The following is a 25993-nucleotide window of genomic DNA, read 5'->3' on the forward strand; positions in this document are numbered from 1 at the left end:
AACAACTATTAAGAAATATAGGGCAAAATCACAGGATTGGCGATTTCTAAGTGGCTATTTGTTATGTTCTAAACCAATTTTGCAATTAAGTAACAGAATACGGAATCACAAAATCAACCCATAACAAATCACTATTTGGAAGGGGGGTGTTTAGGGCACCCCTTCCAACTAGCGATTTGTTAAGAAGTGTATCAAAGTTTTGGGACTGTAATTTGGTCACAAAACTTTGAAAAGTTACTTTTCCCACATGTGGTAGTAACACATTCACAAAAGGATAGCGGTCTCCTTGGGTTCCCTTTCCTTTTATGAATGTAAAAACGTTTTGCTGGAGGGTAGTTAGGGAACCCCCGAAAACTCTCAAATAAACTTAAACAAATATTAATATTTTATTTTGAAAAGTTTTAAGAAAAATCGGCTGACTTTTTAAAAACCTTTCTTTATTAAATTGCAATCACAGACAAGGTGGTCTACTGACCCCAGAAGAACACCCTTCATGTGATGCCATCCTGTCGTAATAAATGCAAAAACATGAAGGTGATGGATGGAATGCTTGAATTAATGTCAGCCACTGGCCATCACTCAGGGTCCCAATACATCAGTTTTTGCCCACCATGCCGCCTCCGTTTGGACCTTGCCATATGGCAATCAGTCTTGACCTTGCTGGTCATGGGAACTGTCCAGCCTGAGCTGCCAGGTTAGGTTCTCCCTGAACCAGAACACAAGCAACCTAGGACCGGGCTCGCCTTAGTTAGGGCTCTTTAGCAAGGTATAGCTTGGTTCCAATGGCACAGTGACCAACCATGGTCCATGCAGGTAACAGCGGTGGGGCAGTGGGGCCAGGTAAGGGGGTATTTTGAGGTATGATGCTGAGGGAACATTAAATAATTAATTTTCGCTCAGCATTGTCTCTTGAAATCCCCCCTTACCCGTCCCCACCACTGTTACTTGCACGAGGCTGACAGTGAGCCTGGCTGATGATCCCATAATAAGGGCGAAACCGGACATGGATTGCTTGTCAAGCAGGGCCAAGACTGATTAGCATATGGCTGCATCCTAACTGAGCTGGCATGGTGAGCAAAAGAACAATGGGTTGGACTGCCACCCTGAGTTATTGCCAGTGGTTAAACCTTTTGCAAGCAGCCTCCCATCACCTTTTGTGAGTTTCATTATCCAATTATAGAGAGTCACAATTTATGACCTACCTCATGAATACTGTTGATGTAGGTTGGATTGTGACATACTTTGATTCAGTATTTTGTGAACAAACCTATTTGTAGAGAGGTTGGTTTGCAAATTACTATTCCATTCGCAAAAACATTATGTGCAATTTCCGACCACTTTTTGAAAATCAATATTTCGTACACAAGACCCATCATGCCTTGATACCCCCTATTAAGAAAGAGTTTATGTGCCCAGCCTCAAGACATCATATTAAAACCTTTGGGAACAAACTTAAAACATGGCTGTTTAGGCTTGTCTAATATTATGAACATACCTATTTTACTTTGTATTAACCTTGCCTTTCTGGTCATGCTCTGGCTCTGTTCTTCTCCTCTTATCACTCATATCTGGTTAGGGCAAACCTAGTGCGGGGACGCTCCTTTGTAAGCAACCAAGGCGCCTTTAAAAATGATTAACATAACATAACATTGTCCTGTTCTACCTCGCTAGCATGGTCTGACACATAAGTTCAAAAAGTCACAATAGACATTTACATTCATTTAAATGTAACCCCCGCTAAGAAGGTATGTGAACATTGAACTCATTTACTAGGTTGAAATAGAATAATAACACTGGATCTGTCACGTTGTATCAAAATCAGGCACTGGCCATGATTTGAACACTGACATAGATCATACCTGAGTTCCACACGGGCAAGCAATATGGTATCGTCTCCTCTGACGCTGCCAAAAGTGCAGGAAGAAGTATAACGTGCAGAAAGAACAAACAGAAGAGCAGAAACAAGCCTTGTTGCAAAATCATCCTGTACCCTCAACTTTTTCAGATGGATACTGGTGGTAACTGAGTCTGACTAACCAGTCCTAGAGCCAGTGCTACGTTAAAAGACACTCAGAATACAGTGAAAACACCTACATACACTAGGGTACACTATGTGTTGGGGTCCCCCTGTGATTAGCATGACCTCCTCTGTAAGCCCCTAGTATATAATAGGGCAGGGGATTAAAACTACCTCTTAAAACGCACCACAGGGCGTGTTTGAACACGTCACCTCATCCCCCGTCCCCTCCCTTCCCCACTGTGTAAACACGCCCTGTAGCCGTTTTAGGTTGGGAGATTAAGTCCCCTTGAATCCTGAGGGTCCCTAGGGTCCAACTAGACCACTAGGTACCTCCAGTAAGCACCACAGAGCTGCGTTGCAGAGAGGTGTAAAAAGTGGCACGGCCTACACCACCTCTCTACAACGCAGAGCAGTGGTGCTTACTGGAAGCACCTGGTGGGCTAGTTGGACCCCAGGGTCCCTCAGGATTGAAAGGGAATTATTTCCCCAACTTAAAAACGCGCCACAGGGCCTGTGGGCGTTCTGAGTTGAGAGATTAAGTCCCCTCGAATCCTAAGGGTCCCTAGGGTCAAACTAGCCCACTAGGTACCTCCAGTAAGCGCCACAGAGCTGCGTTGCATAGAGGTGTAAAAAGGGGCATGGCCTCAGAACACCTGTCTGCAACGCAGCTCCCTGGCGCATACTGGAGATACCTGTTGGGCTAGTTGGCCCTCAGGGACCCTCAGTATTGAAGGGGAATTAATTCCTCAACTTACAACTGGCCAGGGGGCGCGTTTGCAGAGTGCTGCAAGGAGGGAGCGTGGCCTTCGGCGCGATGCCGGTCTTTTATTTATTTATTTTTAAGAAGGAGGGCTGTGTGGCCCCCTTTCTTTTTCTAATTTATTAGCCCTGGGGACCCCATCCCCCAGGGCCTGCACCCTAATTTTTTTTGTTGAAAAAAATTAATTTGGCCCTCCCAAGGCCTTAATAGGCCCCGGGGACCCCAACCCCCAGGTCATGGCCTTTTTTTTATTTTTTTATTCTTTAGGAGGGGGGCTGTGTTGCCCCCCTCCTCAGGCCACTTATGGCCCCGGGGACCCCATCCCCCGGGGCCGGCCTTTGTTTTTTATTTAAAAAAATATATATTATCTACTGGCGGTCGCCAGTAGATAGTTATAGTTAGGACCGTGTTTCCATAGGAAATCCGCAACATTCTATTTGGAATAACTTTGGCGCCGGCTGACGAATCCTCGCGAAATTTTCAAAATAGGTGGGGCGCTCCGCTCCGCTCCTACCCTGAAAGTCTCGGGGAGATTAGTCAAGCGGGGGCTGAGAAAAAAGCGGGGTCCCAAAACGCGTTTTCCCCATGCAATTTTCCATAGGGACCTTTAGTCCAAGGTACAGCCCGAACAGCTGAACAGAATTACTTGAAATTTGGCAGAGAGGTAGTCCTCAGCTCAGGGAAGTGCCTTTTGCAGGTCTGGTGTCAATCTGTTCAGTAGTTCCTGAGAAAATCAAAAGTAAAATCATATATATATGTGGGCGGAGCCTAACCACACATCTCATCCTGACATCTGATTGGCTGTCAGCACTTCATCCAAGAAGTGTTGGCAGCCATCTTGGGACCAATATACATGATAGCACCTCATTAAAAAGCATTGCAGTTAATAGAAGGTTTTAAGACTTTAGTTACATTATAAATCATTTGTTGATGGTACCATACTCATTTTAGGAATTGTGGTATGTTCTAAGGTGATTTCACCATGTGAAAAAGCCTTCTGCTGGGATATCATGATTGAGAGAAAAATATTTTCTCATGCTTTTCCCACAGAGGTTTGGAAGGTGATCTATAAGCTAAACTGAGGGCTTATTTTCTGTAAATTCACATTATCTTTCTCAGTCATGTGAGAACGAAGTCTGACATTCTCAGTAAAACATGTACATCCAACAAGGGCAGAGACTGTCAGTTGATTCCTTTGTGTTCTACTGCAGCTTCCCAGAGTGTTCCAAAGAACAACTAGAGCGCTAACAGTCCTACTTATGATAAACGTATGGCACACCTGAAGCCATCTTGCTTGGATTAAAGTGGTAACTCTTAAAACATTTAATTTAAAAAGGAACAAAATGAGGGGGTTCATTTTTCCATAACAAGTATGATTAGTGCTGCAGAAAGAAAAACTAGGGCACATTTTGACTTCTGAAATCCTCTTTTATTTCATTAAAAAATTCTGACATGCAGACTGAAACATGCACTTTCAATACCAGCAGCAGTTTTCCCTGGTGAGCAGTAGCTTTACTACAGTGATCTAATGAGCAAAAAGAGTGCTAACATTCTGAATTTATGGCAAATGTGTGACACATCTGAATGCCTTCTTGATGGAATCAAAGTAAAAAACTGAAAGTATTTCCTACTGAGGAGACTGCAGTAAATGAGGAAATTAGGAAACTTCATAACAAATAAGTCTCCCAAGATGGCCACCAGAGACAAAAGAGCCCAAATGTAGCCCAAATATCACCCAGATGTAGCCCAAGTATAGTCCAATGACAGAATGTCCCAGAGTGTTCTTAAAAATAACTAGAGCGCTTACTGTCTTCATTATGACAAAAGTATGGCACACCTGAAGCCATCTTGATTGGAATAAACTGGTAACACTTAAAACATTTAATTTAAAAAGGAACACAATGGGGGGGGTTCATTTTGCCATAGAAATTATGATTGATGCTGAAGAAAGAAAATGAGGGCACATTTTGAGTGACTTCTCAAATCCTCTTCTATTTCATTAAAAAATTCTGACATGCAGACTGAAACATGCACTTTTAATACCAGGAGCAGACTTCCATGGTGAACAGTAGTTTTACTACAGTGATCTAATGAGCAACTAGAGTGCTAACTTTCAGAATTTATTGCAAATGTGTGACATATCTGAATACCTTCATGATGGAATAAAAGTAAAAAACTGAAAGCATTTCCTACTGAGGAGACTGCAGTACATCAGGAAATTAGGAAACTTCATAACAAATAAATCTCCCAAGATAGCCACCGGAGACAAAAGAGCCCAAATGTAGCCTAAAAATCACCCAGATGTAGCCCAAATATAGCCCAATGACAGAAGTGTGCAAAACACTAATTATTTTGTGTTTTTGCAGTGTTATATAGTGCAGACTTGTCAGGTATTTGAGTGCTTTACATGAGCATTGGTTACATCACACAAGAACAAATTCATTTTGGTTGTAGACATGGGGAGACTAAGTGATTTGACCAGAATCACAGAATGTCGAGCTGAAGCAGAAACTCCAACCTGGTTCCCCAGTTGCAAAGTCTGCAGTTCTGGAAGTAACACCACATCCTCTCCCCTAAGTGCAACATTTAATCAAGTGGTCGACTGGATAAAAAAACATAAAGATAACAAATAATTTAAAAGTGCTTTGTCGCTATTTGAAAACTCAGAAAATATGTCCTTATTTTAGTCTTTTAGAGCACTAACCATAATTTTGATGCCAATAAGACCCTCTCATATATGTAATTTCTAAAGGAAATGCTCTAGGTATTACAGTTTTGATTACATCAAGATGACGTCAGGCGTTCCACACTTTTGTAATAAATATAGAATGTTAGCAATCTAGTTGTTCATTAGGATACTGTTGAGAGGCAGAGGGCAGGGGCACGGACTCTGAAAATTGAAGGCAGGTAGGAGGGTGCAAAGGCAACAATTTAACCACACTGAGCAGGCAGGAAGGGCCGTGGCAGCACAACAGACTATGGAGGGCAGTGGAAAGGGGGGCAGGGGCAACAAACCAACAATACAGGACTTGCAAGAGAGGCTGTGGCAAATGTAATAGACCATTGTGGGCAGAAGGAAGAGGCAATGGTAGTACAACCATACATGCCAACAGAGCCGATTCAGCCAGGAAACGTCCATTGTTTTTAAGCTCAAATGGGCTTTATTTGATCTGTCTCCTGTCTACAATCTCCTCTTTTTCAATGTAACTCAAAGGGGAAAATACCCCAGTTTTTTTTCAAAATCTCCCTCTTACCAAGTTCAAAATGTTCGCAAGTATGGTACATTGGATCATGGAAGGAAATGGGGTAGGCACATGGACTTGGATAACAGAGGACAGGAGGGACATGGAGAGGTGCACCAAACTGACCCTGCAGGGCAGGCATCAGGGTTTGCAGCAGCACAATACACCACACAGGGCATGCGGGACGGGAGTGCAGCACAACAATCCATAGAAAGCAAGAGGGAGGGGACAGGACCATGCACATGGACAACAGAGAACAGAGGGGCAAGGGGCAATGGTAGATAGCTGACCATAATGGACAGACAGGAGAGAAAGCTGCAGCATAACAGACCATAAAGGGCAGGAGGGTAGGATCAGGGGCATTACAATGCAACAGACAAGCCAGGAGGGAGGGAGTAGGGGGCTGCACATGTAAACAGAGGGCTGGGGGCAAGGGGGCAGGGCAGGAGCAGCAAGATAGCCATGGAGGTCAGGCAGGATGGGCACTAGAAGCAAAACACACCATGAAGAGCAACAGTGAGACTGTGATGGCATACACACAGACCATGGAGGGAAGGTGGGAGGGGGTCAGGGGCAGCTAACTGACCACACAGGGAAGGTGGGAGGGGCCATGGCAGCACAGAAGACCATGCATGGCAAGTGGGAGGGTTAGTGGCAGCACAATGGCTATGATGGGCAAGAAGGAGGGCGCAGGGGCATGCACAAAGGACGATGGAGGATAGAAGGAAGGGTCAGGACCTGTGCACAGACAAGAAAGTTCAGGGGAAGGGGCCTCACAACAGACCGCACGGGGCAGGCAGGAGGAGCAGTTGCAGCACAACAGACCAGGGAGGGCAGAAGGGTGCATGGCATGTGAACAGACAGGGTGGAGGTGGCAGGGACAGGTTACAGTCATCTGACAATGCTAGGCAGGTGGGAGGGGAGTGGCAGCTCAACAGAACACTCAGAGTAGATAGGAGTGGCAGGTCCATGGAACATGGTGGGCAAAAAGGATGGAGCAGGGGCATGCAGAAAGACATCGGAGGGCAGGGGGAAGGAGAATAGGGGCAGCAAGCTAAGCACAGAGTTTAAGCAGGAGGTCAATGATGGGGCATAGAATTGGGCAATGGAGGGCAGGAGGAGGGGCAGGAGGAGGGGACTGGTACATCATACTAAATTGAGGGCAGTGGCAGCACATCAGACCATGCATGGCAGGAGGGAGGAGGCTAGTCCATGGATTCACACAACAGAGGATAGGGAGGAGGGGGATGGGGCAGCAAGCTAACTGTTCAGCGAAGGCGGGTATTAGGAACTTTATTGTTTTTAAAACGTGTGTCTGTGCGAACTATTTAAAATATGACCAAGTATGCAGCATTATCTCACTTTTATTCAGGAAGAAGAGGACGTTTGTGACTGTGACTCCGGGCTCACTTGGCAGAAACACCCCCTGACCCTCCACCCCCTATCGCAAAATGTAATGCCCGTGAAAAGGGTAGGTGAACACAGTGTTATATAGAACATAGTCCTGAGAGCACGATTGAAAATGAAAACTAGACATAGTGTATGGTATAAACTATGCACCAAAAAGTGTGATATAAGATGAACCGGGCGTGAAATATAATATGCAATACATTGTGCGCAATGACAGATTCATTGGAGAGCGCGAGATAACACAGGCACTAGCGCGTGCTATGGGATGTGCGCCTTGGAGTGTAATATGCACAGGGCAGTGTTGTGTAACCTAACTAGTCTCTAAAGTTGTAATATAAAATATGTGCTGGGGAGTGTAACGTTGCATATGCACTGTGACAAAGATATGGATCCCAGATTGTAATATGTATGGCATAGCACTGTGCGTTATAACATAGGCATCGAGGAAGGCACGTTAGATGGGCAATATAACCCGTGCGAAGACAAGTGTGGCATGACATATTCACGGGGTGGTGTTACAGTGCACATGGGCTAGAGAGTGTCATAGCATATGCACTAGCTGGTGGAATACAACACAGAGGTGTGTGGCACTCGGCAGGCAATGGTGGGTGTAACACAGCATTGGGCTCTGCCAGGAGCGCGCTGTGACTCTCAAGTGATGTTCGTCCCCTTTCCAGAGAGTAAAATAAAAAGTATTACACATCCGGCAGTGGATGTGTGTTTTATTAACCGTGAGGGGGGTTTCTTACATAGTTTTGGTCAAATTTTTGTCGAATCCCCTTTGAATGGCTTGGTGTGCATGTGTATTAAATGTGCCCGTCAATAGCTACCCATGTTTGTATAAATAAACGACAAGGGTGTCTACCGGGATTAGGCACGGTAGGGCATCAGACATGTCAGAGCTTCACTAGTGGTGTAAATACATTCCACGTGGATTCATTATATGCATAGTCGCCTTTTAATGAATATCACTCAAATCGTCATGGTGATAGGTACGTACGGTTTGTCCAGCATGTCCTAGGTGTGTCTATAAATATATATTTTTTAAAAATAATAAAAAACAGTGGCCGGCCCTGGGGATTGGGGTCAAAAAAATATAATTAGGAGGCAGGCCCTGGGGGATGGGGTCATCAGGGCCAATAAATTAGAATAAGAAGGGGAACCACACAGCCCCCCTTCTTAAAAAATTAAAATAAATAAAAGACTGGCATCGTGCCGGAGGCCACGCCCCCTCCTTGCAAGACTCTGCAAACGCGCCCCCCTGGCGAGTTGTAAGTTGGGTAATTAATTCCTCTTCAATACTGAGGGTCCCTGAGGGCCAACTAGCCCAACAGGCATCTCCAGTATGCGCCAGGGAGCTGCGCTGCAGACAGGTGTTCTGAGGCCAAGCCTCTTTTTACACCTCTCTGAAACGCAGCTCTGTGGCGCTTACTGGAGGTACCTAGTGGTCTAGTTTGACCCTAGGGACCCTTAGGATTCAAGGGGACTTAATCTCTCAACTTAGAACAGCCACAGGGCGGGTTTACACAGTGGTGAAGGGAGGGGACGGGGCCTGAGGTGACGTGTGCAAACACGCACTATGGCACGTTTTAAAATGGGGATATAATTTCCCTTCAATACTGAGGGCCCCTGGGGGCTAACTAGCCCACCAAGTGCTTCCAGTAAGCGCCACTGAGCTGCATTGCAGAGAGGTGGTCCAGGCTGTGCCACTTTTTACTCCTCTCTGCAACGCAGCTCTGTGGCACTTACTGGAGGTACCTAGTGGGCTAGTTCGACCCTAGGGACCCTCAGGATTCAAATGAACTTAATCTCCCAACTAAAATTGGACACAGGGCGTGTTTACACAGTGGTGAAGGGAGGGGACGGGGCCTGAGTTAACGTGTGCAAAAACGCCCTGTGGCCTGTTTTAAGAGGTAGTTTTAATCCCCCTGCCCTATTATATACTAGGGGCTTACAGAGGAGGTCATGCTAATCACAGGGGGACCCCAACGCATAATGTTCCCTAGTGTATGTAGGTGTTTTCACTGTATTCTAAGTGTCTTTTAACATAGCACTGGCTCTAGGACTGGTAAGTCAGACTCAGTTACCACCAGTATCCGTCTGAAAAAGTTGAGGGTACAGGATGATTTTGCAACAAGGATTCTTTCTGCTCTTCTTTTTGTTCTTTCTGCACGTTATCCTTCTTCCTGCACTTTTCTTCGTCTTTGAGGACTTCTGTTGCTTCTTTCTGCACTTCTTTTTTTTCTTTCTGTGCATTTTTTCTTCTTTCTTCACATGTCCTATCTCTGTAGGCATAGTTAGAAATTAGCATTTAAAAAACCATTGAAATTCGCAGAAAAAACCATAGGTTTCAGGCACGTTATAGTTAGGAATTAGCATTTAAAAAACCTCAGAAATTCACTGAAAAAACCATAGGTTTCAGGGGTGTTATAGTTAGCTGGACTTTTCACTTGTACAACAACATTGAAATTCCCCCGTTATAGTTAGTTCAGCTAACTATAACTCGCGCGCCCGCAATGCACTGCTGATGACGTCACATATTACATCACTCATGACATGGTTAGTGACATCACTCATGACATCACTGATGACATCTCAAATGACATCACTGATGATCTCACTGATGACATCATCCTTGTGATAGAGTGGTAGACCTCCTCTCACCCTAATATAACCTTTGATACACACATTCAAAAATAGAGACTAAAATTTTCAAAACAATGGACATACCAATACCAGTTACAACAACCTCTTCAGTAATTCTAAGATCCACATACACATCCACCCATTCACCAACAGTCCTATACAGTCACTCATACATGTACTCACTCATCATATGTACTCATACACCTATACATCCTGTTACACAATGCCACTCATCCATAGAGTTACTCACACACATAGTCACTCATGCTAATAAAGAATCAAACATACATTTACTTGCATATACAGTTATACACACACCACCACACTTACTTCTACGGAAACTTACACATACTTAGTCTTTTAAACAATCACTTATAGAAACACATACTTATTCATACAGGAACTCTTTCAATCTCTCACTCTCACATATTCTCACTTATATACACCAATAGTAACATATACTAGTTTAAAACATATGTAGTTACTCATAAAGACACTATTGAGACAGTCATTCACTCACTAACACACCCATACACACACTCATCCACCCATACAGTCCTGCACACATGCTGTCTTCAACACATACAAACAGTGAGTCACTCATTCATGCACCTATGCACTACGTAATACCCCCCACCGAACCATGCTGACACTCAAAAAACCAACTAATAACCTATATAGACACCCATGTAGCTACTCACCAACCCATGCAGCCACTTATACACAAAGTGAGAGACTGATCAGAAACGGGTCTGTTGGCATGTATGGTTGTACTACCACTGCCTCTTCCTTCTGCCCACAATGGTCTATTATATTGCCACAGCCTCTCTTGCCAGTCCTGTATTGTTGGTTTGTTGCCCCTGCCCCCCTTTCCACTGCCCTCCATAGTCTGTTGTGCTGCCACTGCCCTTCCTGCCTGCCTAGTGTGGTCAAATTGTTGCCTCTGCACTCTCCTACCTGCCTTCAATTTTCAGAGTCCGTGCCCCTGGCCTCTGCCTCTCAACAGTTTCCCAATGAACAACTAGATTGCTAACATTCTATATTTATTACAAAAGAGTGGAATGCCTGACGTCATCTTGATGTAATCAAAACTGTAATGCCTAGAGCATTTCCTTTAGAAATTACATATATGGGAGGGTCTTATTTGCATCAAAATTATGGTTAGTGCTCTAAAAAACTAAAATGAGGACATATTTTCTGAGTTTTCAAATAGCGACAAAGAACTTTAAAATTATTTGTAATCTTAGTTTTTTTATCCAGTTGACCACTTGATTAAATGTTGCATCCAAGGGGAGAGGGTGTGGTGTTACTTCCAGAGCTGCTGACTTTGCAACTGGGGAACCAGGTTGGAGTTTCTGCTTCAGCTCAACATTCTGTGATTCTGGTCAAATCACTTAATCTCCCCATGTCTACAACCAAAATGAATTTGATCTTGTGTGATGTAACCAATGTTCATGTAAAGCACTCCAATACCTGACAAGTCTGCACTATATAAAACTGCAAATACACAAAAAATAAGTGTTTTGCACACTTCTGTCATCGGGCTACATTTGGGCTACATCTGGGTGATATTTGGGCTACATTTGGGCTCTTTTGTCTCTGGTGGCCATTTTAGGAGATTTATTTGTTATGAAGTTTCCTAATTTCCTCATTTACTGCAGTCTCCTCAGTAGGAAATGCTTTCAGTTTTTTACTTTGATTCCATCAAGAAGGTTTTCAGATATGTCACACATTTGCCATAAATTCTGAATGTTAGCACTCTAGTTGCTCATTAGATCACTGTAGTAAAGCTACTGCTCACCACGGAAGTCTGCTGCTAGTATTAGAAGTGCATGTTTCAGTCTGCATATCAGAATTTTTTAATGAAATAGAAGAGGATTTGAGAAGTCACTCAAAATGTGCCCTAATTTTTCTTTCTTCAGCACTAATCATAATTTCTATGGCAAAATGAACCCCCTCATTGTGTTCCTTTTTAAGTTAAATGTTTTAAGTGTTACCAGTTTATTCTAATCAAGTTGGCTTCAGGTGTGCCATATGTTTGTCATAAGTAAGACAGTAAGCGCTCTAGTTCTTAAGAACACTCTGGGACATTCTGTCATTGGGCTATACTTGGGCTACATCTGGGTGATATTTGGGCTACATTTGGGCTCTTTTGTTTCTGGTGGCCATCTTGGGAGATTTATTTGTTATGAAGTTTCCTAATTTCCTCATTTACTGCAGTCTCCTCAGTAGGAAATACTTTCAGTTTTTTACTTTGATTCCATCAAGAAGGCATTCAGATGTGTCACACATTTTCCGTAAATTCTGAATGTTAGCACTCTAGTTGCTCATTAGATCACTGTAGTAAAGCTACTGCTCACCAGGCAAGTCTGCTGCTGGTATTCAAAGTGCATGTTTCAGTCTGCATGTCAGAATGTTTTTATGAAATAAAAGAGGATTTCAGAAGTCAAAATGTGCCCTAGTTTTTCTTTCTGCAGCACTAATCATAATTTATATGGCAAAATGAACCCCCTCATTTTGTTCCTTTGTAAATTAAATGTTTTAAGTGTTACCACTTTATTCCATTCAAGATGGCTTCAGGTGTGCCATACTTTTGTCATAAGTAAGACTGTTAGCGCTCTAGTTGTTCTTTAGAGCACTCTGGGAAGCTGCAGTAGAACACAAAGGAATCATCTGACAGTCTCTGCCCTTGTTGGATGTACATGTTTTACTGAGAATGTCAGACTTCATTCTTACATGACTGAGAAAGATAATGTGAATTTACAGAAAATATGCTCTCAGTTTAGCTTATAGATCACCTTCCAAACCTCTGTGGGAAAAGTATGAGAAAATAGTTTTCTCCAGGGGTGTGGAATTTTCCAAATAATCTAGTTGTCCAAGGGACAAAATGCCACTGAGATCTACATGTCCTGTAAAATCCACTTGTCCCACCTACCCCCGTTCCACATCATACCTAAGGGCTCCGTTTGACAGAGAAACATTAATATATTTTTGCTTTATCAAAATCAGTAAACCATTGAATGCTGTGCAATAATAATGCTAAAGGAAAACTTGTCAAGCGATATTATCGCGTCCCTGCCCCCCTGCGCCCCCTCCCCTTAACCCTGACGGCAATTCTTTTATTTCTATTCCCCTTTTTTCCATTTTTTTTTGGCTGTGTATTTATTCCCACAAAATACGTACATTTCAAACCATACGTAATGTACTAATTTACCGTCACCCTGGCTGTGTATTTATTCCCACAAAATACGTAAATTTCAAACCATACGTAATGTACTAATTTACCGTCACCCTGGTAAAAACGTATGGGTGGGATATAAAAGGTGTCAGCCAGCGTGCCTCCTGCCATTTCCCCCTCACTTTTGCAGCTGGCCAGACGTGAGCCCTACGTTCCTTGCGAATCGGTAAGTTGTATCAAAAAAGAAACAGAAAAGTTGGGAGCTTCCTTTAATAATAAGAATCGTTTTTTCGCCAAATGTACCCTCTTTGCAACATTAATCAATTGTGTAATGTATATTTGTCGGTGTGTTTACGCAGTTATGGGCTGAAAGTTAATAGCTCACTATTCTATATTAGGACTTTAAGTTATAAATTGCAAGTCACCAACGGATGTCTCTTTTGAAAGCATTAATCTGCAGATCTGTTCCCGTCCTCTGCACTCTGTAATCGACTTCGTACATGTTCTTTGCAGCAGGCATATTAACCCTCTGCACTAACTTCATCGAGGTCACAACCTCAACTATACAAAACACGGATCTTTTCGCCAAATGTACCCTCTTTGCAACATTAATCAATTTTGTAATGTATATTTGTCGGTGTGTTTATGCAGTTCTGGGCTGAAAGTTAATAGTTCACTATTCTATATTAGGACTTTAAGTTATAAATTGCAAGTCACCAACGGATGTCTCTTTTGAAAGCATTAATCTGCAGATCTGTTTCCATCCTATGCACTCTGTAATCGACTTCGTACATGTTCTTTGCAGCAGGCATATTAACCCTCTGCACTAACTTCACCGAGGTCACAACCTCAACTATACAAAACACGGATCTCTTTCCAGGATGGTAATTCATCACACAAGTTTCCTACACATTTCTGTGAGGCCTGGTAATTGCCGGCGGAAAGAAACGCTGCAGCAGGTGCTTCGAAAGCTTTTAGTGCTGGCTGCGCCGTGTGCGACAATGTTTTTTTGCCCATAAGCCAAAGGAGTGAAAGTGTAGGAGTCACATGTCACCCATACCGGTAGGCAGTAGTTTAAGAGTGCTTGGTGTGGAGAAGCACAAACGCAGAGTCGAAAAAAAAACAGCAAAGTTGGGAGCTTCCTTTAATAATAAGAATCGTTTTTTTGCCAAATGTACCCTCTTTGCAACATTAATCAATTTTGTAATGTATATTTGTCGCTGTGTTTATGCAGTTCTGGGCTGAAAGTTAATAGTTCACTATTCTATATTAGGACTTTAAGTTATAAATTGCAAGTCACCAACGGATGTCTCTTTTGAAAGCATTAATCTGCAGATCTGTTTCCATCTGCGGTATGAAGGCTCCGGACCCGCGATGTTAAACCTGCGTTGCGATGGCAGCGCGTGAATCTGAATTCATTGTAATGGGTGTTTCCCCCATGAAGCGGTGGTAGCGCAGCGTGCCTGCTTGCGATACGCTTTTTTGACGTCCTCATCTGAGGCGCCGAGGCGGGCCAGGCCTAGGCTTTTGTACTAATTAATCTACCCACGCACGGTTGCTAAAAATATAAATAAAAGAAAATTGCAGCACCTCCATCACAATATCACACAATTCAAGCGGGCAAAACTGCTTATTTTACCTGAATGCTTATTGCAAGCCTCGTGGCGGCCACGGACTACTGCTTGCAGAGGCTGAGTGACATTTCACTCCCCCAGCCAATCACTGGCTAGAGCCCAGTCATGGGCTGCTAGCCAATCAGATGCCGCCAAAGGCTCTCTGCAAGCTTCGGATTGGCTGTGAGCCCCAGAGTGCCCACAGTCTGTTGTTTTAACGTGATTAAAACGTGATTAATGTCTACATGTCCGTCGGACATAAATGGACAATAAATCTTCTTGCCCGTCAATATAAACAACATGGTTCGGGCGTCGGGCGATATGATTCCCCCACCCCTGTTTCTCTCAAACATGGTTCATGATATCACAGCAGAAGGCTTTTTCACATGGTAAAATCACCTTAGAACACACCACAATTCCTAAAATGAGTATGGTACCATCAACAAATGATTTATAATGTAACTAAAGTCTTAAAACCTTCTGCTTTTTAATGAGGTGCTATCATGTATATTGGTCCCAAGATGGCTGCCAACACTTCTTGGATGAAGTACTGACAGCCAATCAGATCTCACGATGAGATGTGTGGTTAGGCTCCGCCCAGATATGTATGTGATTTTACTTTTGATTTTCTCAGGAACTACTGAACAGATTGACACCATATATGCAAAAGGCACCTGCCTGACCTGAGGACTACCTCTTTGCCAAATTTCAAGTAATTCTGTTCAGCCGTTCGGGCTATACCTTGGACTAAAGGTCCCTATGGAAAATTGCATGGGGAAAACGTGTTTTGGGACCCCCCTTTTTTCTCAGCCCCCGCTTGACGAATCCCCCCGAGACTTTCAGGGTAGGAGCAGAGCGGAGCGCCCCACCTATTTTGAAAATTTCGCGAGGATTCGACAACCGGCGCCAAAGTTATTCCAAATAGAATGTTGCGGATTTCCTATGGAAACACGGTCCTAACTATAACTATCTTCTGGCGACCGCCAGTAGATAATATATATATATATATATATATACAGTCGCCAGTAGGTAGTTATAGTTAGGACCTCGTTTCTATTAAAAAAGAGTATTTTTTTAAAAATAACTTTGGCGTCGTTTGACGAATTTTCGCAAAATTTTCTAAACTAATGGCCCGCCCGGTCAGCTCCTGTCTTGAAAGTTTTGGGGTGATTCATCAAGGGGGGGGCGAGAACAAAAGGGTGGGTCCCATAACGCGTTTTCCCCATGTTAATTTCCATAGGAACTTTAGACATGGACACAGCCCGAACTGCTGAACAGAATTACACCAGATTTGGCAAAATGGTAAGGTCTTGGTCCAGAAAGCGAGCTTTTTTTTTAAATGGTGTAAATCCGTTCAATATTTCCTGATAAGTTAAAAAAAGAAAACTTTCAATCAAAAGGAGGCGTTGTGACTCCTCCCGAGCACGAGCACGAGCTTCACTCCCAACCAGGAAGTGTTGGCAGCCGTCTTGTGACTCGGTAGAACCGAGTCACAAGAAAAGAGTAAAGATAAGGTGAAAAACAAGAAAAGGGAGCAGGGTACAAGCACCCTGACCCCCTAGGCCTGCTCAGGGGGTCCCACAAGGACCCCAAGTGCCAAAAAAAGCATTTAAAAAAAAAATAGTCCGAATTCGCGCTGGGTGCGGGATTCCGAACAAAAAAAAAATGACACTTCATTTTCTATAAGCCCCCGGGTGGGCCAGGTCCCGGGGGCGATGCGTAATTAATTTGCGGGGGCCCCCCGCAGCCCCGGGGACACTCCTCCCCGGGGCTTGTTTAATTGTATGCGGGGGCAAGCGCCCCCCCCTTAGCCCCGGGGACCGCCACCTTCCCGGGACTTTAAAATTAAATGTGTGAGGGGTGCTATCCCTCCCCATGCTGCCCTGGGGCCCGCCACCTCCCCGGGGCTTATTTAATTGTATGCGGGGGGCATGCGGCCACCCCGCAGCCCCGGGGACCGCCACCTTCCCGGGGCTCTCTTTTAAAACAAAAAATGTGGGGGGGCAAGATCCTCCCACACACCCCAGGAACCACCACCTCCCCGGGGCTTTGAAATGCTGAGAAACGTTGAATTGATAGGTATGCTGATCAAATTGATTTTTTAAATCTAAATCTTCAAACGCTCGTAGCACTTATGAATTATCCAGCAATTTGTTTTAAGCTGAATTCTACTATCTTTTCAACTCGAAGTCGTGAAGGGCAAGCACTCACAAGTTTTATAAAGTTATTCTATTAAATGATTAATTAAATGCACTCTGTTTTTCAAGCACTCTCACTGGGAGCATTGACAAGATCGGATTCCTCACTTATGTTACGTCTCAAATCTGTCACCCATCAATATTTTGCTCCTTATTGCATAATTTCCCCAGGCAATACTCTGAATGCTAACCCATTATTTAGTCATCCTCGGATTTACTACCTATTATTTTATAACTCGCAGAACATGCTGTTATTCATCCTCCCTCACATAGTAATTCTCAGGGCATGCTAGGAATATTAACCATGATTAGTAATCATTTAGTGTAAAAGAGAAAGTCCATGGAACACAAAAGCCAACTAGGGCGAAGCAATAGAGCACCTAACTGTGTAATAGGCATATCCTTTGCCAAGCCTGTATTTGTTTTTGCGCACAATTCCAGTAATCTTTCTGCAATTTAGAATGACAGAGGCTAAATGCAGCTCCCTTCATCTACTCTGTCACATTCTTTTCTGCTCATGGTATGTGGCTTGAGTTTTGCTTTCTCAGTATTGATCTTCCCTTGTGTATTTATAAACGCTCTATTTGCATTAATTCAGTTTAAGGACCACAAGCCGCAAAAGTGTCTGCCCATTTCCTACCTGTTCATGACACACATGTCCCAGTCTTAATAGTCACACAGTCTCAGGCTTCAATCTGGCTTTTTCGTACTACTAGCCTCATGTTTTTTTTTAATAAGGATAAGTTTTGAAATAATACCATAAACTATTTTTTTTTCTGTCACCTTTGATGGGAATATAGGTCTTATTGTGTAGCCATTCAGTCAGAAGTCCTTGGTGATGGCTCATATCAACCACCATTAATCATAAGGGCATGCTATGATTTACCATACAGCACAAATTCACATGGTAAGTATCAGGACTTGCTCTGATTTACCACCCATCACTTAGGGCCTCATTTATAGTTTGTCAAACTAATTACAGTGAGTCAGGGGGCTGGAGGACATTACCTCCATCACCTTGACTGACTACCATAAGCCACATTTAGAGATGACAGCCAGCCCAGCTGTCAGCTCTGTACATTCAAAGAAACAGCCATCATAGCAGTTCCTTTCACTGCACAAAATCTTAAGTGGATGTCCACCACTGGTGTTGATGGCTGCCCACCACACGTTTGGACAGTTTTTGTATTTCAGGAACAAACTCCCAAAGCAGGAACTTCCTGTAAATCAACAAGTGAATTCCCATGCACAGAAGAATAGGAGAATATTGCAGAGTAAAGTAACTTAAGACCCTTTTAAGGGTCCAAAACGAAAGGATAAAATCAAACGGACAACAAACGTTTGCATTAGATACCTAAAATTTCACTTTAAAAAGAGGTCAGGTCTTTTACCATCACAGGGGCAGCTGGAGCTTATGTTTCACCGATGTAAGGGTAATATGTTTAGACTAGCAAAAATAACTACTGTAAACTGGAAGAGATGTCTTTCACCCAGAACCTTTACCTCAGGTTTTCAGAGCTGAACTCTGACTCCAGGTACTTGAGAAACTGTTCTCTCCCCACCGGGTCCTTCAACATTTCATCCATCGAAAAGCCCCATCGTTTTACCCTCTGTTGCGATGGCTCTTTGCTGAAATTAAGAAGAATAACAGTCATGTTGATACTACTGTAAAGCAGTACATTGTTGGTGCAACTAAAAATGTTCTGCATTTTAGGATGTTTATCTAAGTTTAGAAGAGCTCAAACATACTAAAAATGGACTAAAGTGAAAGGTGTCCATAAAAAGCTGCACACACTATCTAAAAATAACACAATGAAACCTAATAAACAGAAAAAAATATAACGAATCTCATGATCTAAAAATGTTTTTTGCGTTGTTAGCAAATTGAAATGTTTTTATTTACTTAATTAATTTATTTTACCCAACTGAAAGTGCAATCTTCCAGACGTAGCAGCACAACGTAATCCGTGCTCATTACAACACTGTTTACCTTCTGTTCTGGACACTACTTTTGCCACCTCTGAGGCAAGGGGTCACAAAGGCAGTGTTAGAAGTCATAAGGGGCAAGCAAAGTGTCGCATGCGACCCCTGGCAACCTCTAAATTACACCCATGAGTAACATTATGAGTAACCAGTTTCTTAGCTGCAGGTCCACATGCTGTAAAAGATAAATCCTGCTCTTGTAAAACTACCTCACGGGATAAATAGCTTTGTGAATCAGACTTTCTGATATTATGTTAGTTTTTTCAAGCTTCTTTCTTTGTCTGGAAATCAAGTAGTCCAATGTGGTGTTTGTTAAAGTATGCATTTCTTTTGGTGTAGGATTCCAAGTAGAATTTCCTGTATAATGAATGGAATGTAGTGATTGTTCAAGTGACAGTTAAACAGTTGTGGGATTGCTCTTCATGGATGCGGTGCTTAATAAGCAACTCTCCTGCCAACTTACTGGAAGTTTGTTTCTTGGAAGAAGAATACCACATTTTGGGGACAAGCTATAATACTGCATAAGAAAAAGTATTGATGGATGGCATTGAATACACACAAGAAGAGTCATGAGAAGTGGATTGAAACGGTCTTTGCAGGTGAATTTAAAAGTTCACTTACTTTTGATGCACAGCAAGTGGTGGATGCTGGTATGTTTTCACTGTTTTGGCTGGTTAAGGTAGCGATGATGGAGGCCAACATGTGAGTGATGAAACAGGAGAGAACAGCGTGAGGCAGTGGAACGCATTTGCATTTCAATGAAGTCATGGTGAAAAGTGCAAAAAGAATAAGAGCTCAACCAGCCATAGAAACGAGATGTCGAGCAATGTTTTGGGTGGACATCTTAGTTTGGGAGCGAGTGTCAGAAAATTTGCCCACCTGCCAATAGAAAATGGATGCTAGATTCTTCATAAATGGCTATCGTAATTTGGGCTAATGATCCTGCAATATGTGCCCAACCTACTGTAGAAAAATAAAAAGGAGCTACATAGTAGGGGCATATGAACTTAGGAGTCACTATTGTGATGATAAGAAAAACAGCCATAAATGTTGGTGATAGGCACACCTTTGGTGCTTGTTCAAGTAATATCATCTGCGGTGACAGGCACACCCTCAGTGTTTGTTTCGATTAAGATCGCTACGATGACAGGCACATCTGTAGTGTTGTTTGTAGTAGACGTATCAGTGCCGTGAGCAGCGTGGATAGTGGTGACACTGTCAGTGCTTGGAACTTGTATTTCACCATCACGGATAAAGTGACGGGGGTGACAGGCACATCGAAAAAAGGAATACGTTGAAAGTGAGTGAAGGGAATTTGGTTCTTTGGTAGCGCTATTTTTTAGTACTATATTTAAAAAACAATTAAACACACAAAACTGAACAGGTACATTTAGCAGGTTTACCATGCAGAATGTAACTCCTCCCCCACTTGTTCTGCCTTTCGCAGGGAACCATTATTAAGATGGGGTGAATATACAAAAGGTTTTTATGAATTACGCAAGAGCTTGTCACACAAATTTTCATGTGGAGAGAAAATATTCTTTGCTACTACATTGTTGAGGCACAGAAGGACAAGACGTTCTAGAAAATATAGAAAAAACTATCGCAACTTAGTTGAGACGAGAGAAATTTAAATGAGTATGAGATATGTATAAGAAAGTTGGATTTTCATTATTTGCCTAGAGTCAGTACGGTTATGGATCACTCCCATTTTTCCATTTTGGGTTGAAAGCACAAGGATCAGATGAATCTGTAGAGGATTATACAACCAGCTTATGAAAGCTAGCTTCAACATGTAAATTTGGTTATGCTACAGATGATAGAATTCGGGATCAGTTTTTTTTAAGTGAAAATATTAGAGAAGAACTATAGATGAAGGATGAACCACCATTAGATGATAGGGGTTGTTGCAGTAGCAATAACGGTGGAGCACATGATGAAATATGTAAGGCTGAGCAAGCAGAAAAATATGACCAACATGGAAGAATAAATTGTTAATTCGGTGTTAGTTGAGTCTAAAAAATTAGTTGAACAAAACATATGAGTATAAAGGCTCATGTTACAGGTGTGGAGCCTATGGTCACTAGGTAGATGCAAAAAGTTATCCTGCATTATAGAGTCACGGGTATGAGAAGAAAGGGCATTGTCTGAAAAGTCAAAGTAAACTGAAAAAAGACGTGAAAGAGATAGCTTATGAGACAATACTTCAAATTTCTCAAGAGCAACAGTGACATTGTAGAAAAGATGTCAAGGAGAGTGGCCACCCCACAGAAGTAGTAAAAGCTGAAGGACAAATTGTATGTATGAAGTTTGATTCCTGCTCACACTCGGCAATAATTTCCAAATTAACTTATGAGGAAAAATTCCGAAATAAAGTATCTTTATCAAAGAAGAATGTAAAACCTGGGGGTTGGGGAGGGACACCAATAAAAATGTTAGGCTATTTCACTGCTAGTATGTGTTGTATGAATCATGTCTTCCAGCGCAGAGGCCCATTTTTCATTTCAGTTTGAAGACATGTTATTACACATGAATTAATATTTCATCAAATGCAAGTTTCGACTTGTGTTTGTATTCTGTAAATGTATAATGAATGTGTCTGATAAGCAAGATCAATCAAAAACACATTCAGTGATAATTTAGTGAATATTTATCTTAGAAATTACTTTAGGAATGTCGTAAACCTTATGACTTGTTCCCTCCAGTATTCTATTATTTTATTGAATTTAAATGCTAACATTTAGGCTTCTTTCTTTCAGTTTATGGTTCTTAAACACATACAGAACAGATTCCATTTTAGCAATAATCTCCATTTTAGTTAGCCTGTCCACCTTTTTTTACCTTTGGCCCGAATCCATCCTAGGTAACGAATATTGCTATCATAGACCATGAAGGCTGCCAACCTTAAGGATGCAGGCTGCCATTTTTCCTCAAATTAAGCAGAATCATCAACATGTCTGCCTTTTATACAGAAGTCGTCTGGGCCTATCTTTCCAAGAACTGTGAATGTTTTTATTCATTCAGATATAGAAATCAATAAAAACCCAGAGTGCAGCATCCGTCTGGGACAGGTGCCTTTTTCAAGGTCATATAACAACCATAACCCAAATTATGTAGTCTATATTGGCATATTTTTACCTTATTAGTACATATGCACATTCCTTCTTAGATAAAATACAATATAAGGACTATCACTTGACCACTTCGTTAGGAGAGAAACTTCACCCAGGTCACAGACTTAGATCCCAAGTCCAGATTAAAACGGCACCAGATTACATCTCAATTGAAGAAGCTTCCAGCATAACTCCCCGAGGCTCAAAAAAAGCATTTCATTCTGCCTTCACAAACTGGTGCCAGGATTATGTTCTCTAGTAGACGCAATCTGCTAGCACTTGGCCTTGTGCTCAAAATAGCTCTAAACAGGCAACAAACCCCTGCTCTGCAGGTATGCACACAACCTTTTTAAAGTAAGGATTTTTATTTATTCATCTACTAAAAATACCATAACGCTTAGAGACAGCACAGGGCTATAAAGTGTGATGTTATGATTTTTCCCTGTCTTCACTGTTTTTGAAAAGCTTAGCTGGTTTTATTATCATCTGTGATGTTACCAATATTATGTGCATTAGACCTCATCATTTTAAAATAACATATTTTGAAATAAATATGCTGAAACACATATTGTTTTTTGTGTGATATTGAGTGTGTAAATCATTAATGAACGATTGTTTGGATGACCACTGCTTCCTCTCAGTAACCCAAAAGCATTGACACCACCTCATTTATGCCAGGTCCTACCTGTACCAGAACACAAGCAACCCTGGACCAGTTTCACCCTAGAACGTAGTGTGCACGGGACCCACGTCTTGGCATAACTGTCCCACTTAGGGCGACACACTAAAGTATACATAAAGTGATAGATGAATGCTTGAATTATCTTCAGCCACTGGTAATTACTCAGGGCCACATCCCAATCTATCCTTATTTTGGCGTAGTAGAGCTTCTGAGTAGAGTAGAGCGTTTGCCCTTTTCTAGGGTGAGGTAAAAAAAACTCCTTGTACCACTATATCTTGACTATGTGCCTTATCTTGTCTTTTTCAACTGACTTGTCCTCATGGCTATCATTTGATAGTATTTATTATGCTCCTTTCAACTAAAAAGTCAAGTTGCTCCATTCTTGCTATATCAACTTCTTGTTCATCCACCTTAATTATGTTGAGTGCTTCAACCGGACTAGGAGCTGGAGATTAAAAATTAAATTTGTCTTTTTTTCTGACAACACAGATTCAACCTTTTAACTGCCTTTCATGCCCCACACTACTGGTGTATTTTTGTGTTTAATAAAGTGCTTCTTATCATGGGTGGCTGGCAGGAAGCCACAAAGTGAGCCCACCGGCTTCCTAAACACTGTAAACTGCTACATTGGAGAATAAGTGACAGACTAGCACCAACAGAAATGATAGAAGAGTAGTTCTGAGATGGAGTGCCAAATAGAGATTTAGCCGTTATAAACATGACTGGATACTGTGGCAGATTAGAGGGCTCACAAGAATCCATTCTTGCACTGACCTTATTTAACCTTTATAGATTGAAACAAAAAATATGTTAGCTCTCTTGGGGGCAGAGACTGCTGTAGTTTTCACACTAAGCCATGACAGAAGAATTTCATCCTAACATAGCCATTAGGTGATAATTAATGTGAGGACGATAACAACAATAAACCCCTAACTCCGGCACCCCATGACATTCACTGTCAATTTACGTTGCATGGTGACTTGAAACTGTCAAAATGAAAAATTACACAGACTCCTTTTGGCAATGCAAAGACAGTTCTTAACTTTTGCGACAGGGAGAAAGACCCACCTTACTCACAGGCAGGTTGCTGGGCTCCCTCTCAAAATGCTGCTTCACAGGCAGCTCTTTTTATACACATCTTTCACAATACTTTATTACAAACAGGAAATATTATTTGACTTCCAGGGTATAGAATGAAGGGGGACAATTACTTGAAGACCTGTGACTCCATAACTCCAAACTCTGACCTAATACTCTCCAAATTCTTTATTGCATTTCCAACAAAACTTAACAAATGAAGCATTCTTTTGCTGGTGAATACATGTATGTTCGCAGTAAATGCAATTTAAATGGAGTGTGTGCTTTTATCATTGTGCGCCTAGAAAATAAATGAAAAATAAAACAATTCACATGAAAGTATATAAAGGTGCTTCGGTGTTGCAATACAGCATATCTATATTAAGCCTTTATGTTGTGGCAACCAATGTAAGGCAGAGAGGAAAACACACACCTGATTTCGAATTCCCAGAACATGACATCATCTGACGTCCATGGGTTCGAAGGGTCTGGAGGTACGAGAAATGGGTCGTAGTCCACATACTGTTCTGTGTAGGCTAATAAACTGAAAACAGAAAAGCATCACATTGTAAGAGATTCAGATCTCACATTTGTAGTTCAAATAATGCTTCTAGTTCTGTTGAATGTCACTTAATGTATGGAAGCTGATTAAAACATGTAAATAAACAAATTAATGTGTACATAAATTAGTAAATTAAATAATCAATACACCTGCAGTACTCCAGTGATTAGTTACAAAAGTGCAAAGTGAACTTTGCCAAAGGGTTAAACAATAGAGAGCAAGCATTTGAAATTCCAAAGGGTCTAGGCTTTGGCAGGCAACCTTGTCTTTATAAATGCTTGTTTTGTCATGGGTTTTTCAATATGTTACTGTTCGGCAAGCTGTCAAGCCCCCGTCAATCTAAAAAACTGGGCAAGCACTAAAATATTTCTTTGGTCAGAAAGCATACAGTGCCCTGACATGAAGGGAATTACTTTGCACGTCGATGTGCTCCTTGTGAATGGGCAGAATGCCATCACTCTCAGATAAGATAGCCAATGGCTGAAGTCAACTGACTCATAGCCCCATACTGTAATGGATGGAAGAAAAACTTGAATGACACAATACCAGGCCAATGGATGAAGAGGGCTGGCTGGAAGTCCTTGTACGTAAGTATATTATACAAGTGAGTTTAGTAAAATCAGAAGGTCTTGGGTGAAAAAGATAAAACTATCTTTAAACAGGCAAAAGAGATAGAAATCCTTCCCTGGAGGTAACCTGAAAACCAGCATTGGGCCACCCGCCACATGGACCCTGTGTTAAAGAGCCAGAACTGTAATTTACCAAGACACAGGTTGGTGGCTTGTGGGTCTTGGAAGTGAGAGGCAGTGTGAAAATAAACAACTAAGGGTATATATGTCACAGAGTTTTCTCCTGGCAACGCGATTAAGATATCAGCGTTTACAAAGTTGCACCTTTCCGAAGTGTTTTCAACTCTAAATGATGTCAATAAAAGAGGGAGTTGGGCTAATTACTGATTCTTCACACTTAAGATTAAAGGCCATATTCGTCAGAGGCTGCTTCCTTCCTTGCTTGTAGTAGGGTTCAATGCACATGTTACTGGGCCCATGCACCTTATGAGAATCACAGTTACAAACTTTTCCCCACTGGCCGTGCTCCTTCCCTTGGTGGACTTTTAGTAGATCATTGCAGTGGGATGTATGACGTTACAACGCATACTATTACAACGCATACCTTTACAACGCATTTTTTACAACGCAAGTACTACTACAACGCATTACTTTACAACGAATACTCTTACAACGCAAAACCTATTAAAATACTGAAAAGTGCTGTTACAACGAAATCAATTACAACGCATACCATTACAACGCGATTTTTTTTTTTTTTAAATTAAAAGTACAATAAAATCTGGCACGGGATGCAGGGAAATTAGGGGTTTTAGGGTGGGGAAGTGTATTAAAATGTGGAGAAAAACTGAACGTAAATCTACTAAACGCATTACCCAATTAATACTCGAGTATTAAAATTAATACTCGAGTATTAAAATTAATACTCAAAATCCCCCAT

General features: G+C 41.9%; 1 protein-coding gene across 2 annotated transcripts in view; it reads right to left on the minus strand.

The window, feature by feature from the left end:
* Positions 1-25993, minus strand: part of RGS7 (regulator of G protein signaling 7) — a 1943194-nt gene that overhangs the window by 129569 nt on the left and 1787632 nt on the right. For both annotated transcript variants that reach the window (XM_085609335.1, XM_085609336.1), the window contains exons 13-14: positions 24356-24466; positions 18571-18696 (exon numbers count right to left, since the gene is read on the minus strand). In XM_085609335.1, coding sequence (XP_085465461.1) covers positions 18571-18696; positions 24356-24466 — 237 coding nt within the window. The remainder of the gene's footprint in view (positions 1-18570; positions 18697-24355; positions 24467-25993) is intronic.

This window comes from Triturus cristatus, chromosome 6 (genome assembly GCF_964204655.1).
Source record: "Triturus cristatus chromosome 6, aTriCri1.1, whole genome shotgun sequence".
Taxonomy (NCBI): Eukaryota; Metazoa; Chordata; class Amphibia; order Caudata; family Salamandridae; genus Triturus; species Triturus cristatus.